We start from the raw sequence: 3323 nt of genomic DNA, 5'->3' as shown, positions 1-3323 counted from the left end.
CAAGTGATGACGCTGGAAAGAGGCAAGCAGGGTTCGGTCGTCCCAAACGACGCAATCGAGGGGCGGGTCTGCCTGTGGGTGGGCGGAGCTCCGAGTCCTCTCAGCCACTAGGAACGAAGGGGCGGGGCTGTGACGTTCCCGCACGTCCGGTAGTAGGCGGGGCCCTGTTGCCGGAGTAACCGGGCGTCGGTGTAGAGGTGGTGTCTCCTTGTGGCAAAGCTGCCTATTTCCCCGCGCTGAGATCCTGAGACTATGGTGAGTGCCAGGCGAGGCCAGAAGAACGGCTTTGGCATCTTGTTTACGTAGCATCTCAGGTCCTGGGGCGGAGGGACACCCAGAGGGATCCTGGTTTCTTCCACCTCCTCCCCATTATGTTTTTCCCTTTCCGGGTGCTGTTTCTGCAGTTTCCTTCCTCTCCCCATTTCTCGTAGCACCCTGACTTCCACTTTGGTGCTGCTGAGCCTCTAGAGTAACGTAACAGAAAAGTGTAGGGGTAAACACTTGGTCTGATACCCTGATGTGAGACGTCATTTAGAACAAACATTTTAAATGTTCGTGTTTTTCATCATCGCATTTTTCAAGTTCTTAGCTTCCCTTAAACGAGGCTTCATTTAAGAGTATTGTGTTGTGCATGCGACTGTCTCAACACTGACCGGGAGGTCTTGTAGTGTGTGCTCTCCTGAGCGGCAGAGCACTGCTCCACCCCCGGGCTAAGAGCCTTGCAGGAAGGGCTGTATTTGCCTCAGTTCTCTTTTAGCCAGTTGATTCCCTTCTAGGCAGGTGCCTTTTAACGGAAATGCCCCCTGAGGATCTCTTGGGAGAGCTTCTGGAATATTCACTTCCTTGAGCTTCCCCCACCACCAATGCCAAATTCTTGGCATTTGCATTTTTTAAATAATAAATTTAAATTTTATTTAAATAATAAATAATAAATTTATTTAATATCATTTAATTATTTATGTAATAAATAAATAATAAATTTATTTTTTATTTGTGTTCAATTTGCCAACGTACAGAATAACACCCAGTGCTTATCCCGTCAAGTGCCCCCCTCAGTGCCCGTCACCCATTCACCCCCACCCCCCGCCCTCCACCCTCCTCCCCTTCCACCACCCCTAGTTCGTTTCCCAGAGTTAGGAGTCTTCATTGCTGCTATAAACATCGGGGTGCAGGTGTTCCCGGCGTTTCATTGCATCTGCAATTTGCATTTTTTAAAAAGCCTGTAGGTGATTTTAATTCACTCACTGGTTTGAGAACACGGGGTTCTACTTAATTCACTTAATTAGCAAATCTTTTAAACACTTATGAGTAACGGACTGGAGAATAGAAAAATGACTATTGTCTCAGATGGGTATGGCTGTGGATTTAGCAACAGAGCCCCTCCCACCACCCCTTCTTTCTCCATTGCTCCAAAACAATCCTTTCCTTGCCTCTATCTGCCCCTGTGCTCTTCCTGCTCTTACTCGTTCACTTTCCAATCCCTGTTCCTTCCTTTTTCCTCCCTTCTAAGCAGGTGTCAGAGTCTAACAGTCATTTTCTTCAACCTCAGGCCCCTAACCTACACATTGGCATATATTTTTACCCATTGTTCAGTTTTGTATTTCTCGTTTAGATAAAATGGTGTTGAAGGTAAATACATTCACCTCTCCTCTAGATCTCATTTCCTCCTATCCATTACAAGACCGTTTGCTTCCACTTATCTTTTTCCTTTTCTATGCTTTGCTCCTTTTCCTGCTTCCCAGTGTTTTGGTCATACATCTGGAGAAAATGAAATGAAACAAAAGTACATCCCCCATGCTGTGTTTATCCAATGATTGTCCAGTCCTTCCATCTATCAGTAAACTGCTTGAAAGCACAGTATTTTCACCTACTTCAACTGCCCCTTTCTCATCTGCAGTATTCTGTGGTCTGACGTCCTCTTGAATATCTTCAATGAAGTTGCTTGTCTTAAATTTCTAATGGCTTTTGCGGTGCCAATCCAGTAATTTCTTGTCAAAGTTAGTTTTACTGAGGTACCTGAACTCAGTGGTTGAGTGTCTTCCTTTGGCTCAGGTCATGATCCTGAGATGAGGTCCTGGGAACGATTTGCGCATCAAGCTCCCCCACAGGAAGCCTGCTTCTCCCTCTACCCATGTCTCTGCTTTTCTCTCTGTGTCTCTCATGAATAAATAAGTAAAAAAAAATTTAAGTTTATTTTATTTAGCTTTTCTGTGACAGCTGAGTTCATGAGCGTTCCTCCCCCCCCCCCCTTTTTTTTTCTTCTCACTGGCTTTGTCTGCCTTTTAAATGCCTTTTGCTAGGACTCAGTCTTAAAATTTTCAGTTCTTATTCTATGCATTTCCCTGGGGTGATTTCATCCACACATGTGAGTTTTAGTAATGCTGAAGGATTCGTGTCTAAATTTCAGTTTTCATCTCACACCTGCTAGCGCTAACCTAGTTGCTTTCTGGACAGCTCTACGTTACCAGAAAGGCCTCTCAAGTCGGCCATGACCAAAACTGAACTCGCTATCATTCCACTTGGTTTTTCTAATTCCGTCAAGTTAATTGATGACATCACTATATTGTAACCTATAGTATAGCTTTAATATTATGTATCCCTAGTATTATAGTTACTCTGTATTACAATATATGTAACCTAAACCAGAAACGAGAGTTGTCCTCCATTTTTTTCTCTCCTTGCCTCCCATATTCCAGTGGTCACTAGGTCCTATTTTAGTTCAAGCTCTCCTTCTTTCTTGCCTGGACTTTAACAGTATGGTATGGCAGTTCTTCAATCTATTCTTTTCTCTGCCACAAGAAGGAATTTTTTTTTTTTACCAGAAGGAATTTTTTAAAAAATATTTTACTTATTTGAGGGAGAGTGAGCAAGCGAGCAAGCAAGCACGAGCTGGTGGGGGGGGGGGGTGCAGCGAGGAGCAGAGGGAGAGGAAGAAGCAGACTTGCCCTACTGAGCAGGGAGCCTGCCTTGGGGCTTGATCCCAGGACTCTGGGATCATGAACTGAGCCAAAGGTAGATGCTTAACCGACTAAGCCACCCAGGAGCTCCAGAAGGAATTTTTAAAGATCCAAATCTTTGAGGTTACTCACCTCTTTAAAACTCTGGACTCTCCATACCCTACAGTGTAAAATTCAAAGTACCTGGAATGGCATACAAGGCCCTCCATCATCTAAGACTCACCTGTCCAGCTTCTTTCATGCATCTCCATTCCCTAGACACTCCTTTTAGCTACTTGACATTTGCTGAACATTTTAAGCAACTTCAAACTCATGAATGTTCCATTTACTTTGTACGTTCTGTTCCTTTTACATGGGATACCCCAT

General features: G+C 44.3%; 1 protein-coding gene across 7 annotated transcripts in view; it reads left to right on the top strand.

The window, feature by feature from the left end:
* The window catches only part of NME7 (NME/NM23 family member 7), a 269129-nt gene that overhangs the window by 4916 nt on the left and 260890 nt on the right, over window positions 1-3323 (top strand). For 2 of the 7 annotated variants that reach the window (XR_012032961.1, XM_072830517.1), the window contains exon 1: window positions 102-255. The exons of the other annotated variants lie outside the window; for them this stretch is intronic. Coding sequence is in view for 1 of the 2 variants with exons in the window: in XM_072830517.1 (XP_072686618.1) it covers window positions 253-255 (3 nt within the window). In the remaining variant the exon portion in view is untranslated. Of the gene's footprint in view, window positions 1-101; window positions 256-3323 lie in introns of those variants that run through there. 7 annotated transcript variants of the gene reach the window in all.

Source organism: Canis lupus, chromosome 6 (assembly GCF_048164855.1).
Source record: "Canis lupus baileyi chromosome 6, mCanLup2.hap1, whole genome shotgun sequence".
NCBI lineage: Eukaryota > Metazoa > Chordata > Mammalia > Carnivora > Canidae > Canis > Canis lupus.
The sequence above is the reverse complement of the archived record's forward strand: the minus strand, read 5'-3'. Positions and strand labels throughout refer to the sequence as shown.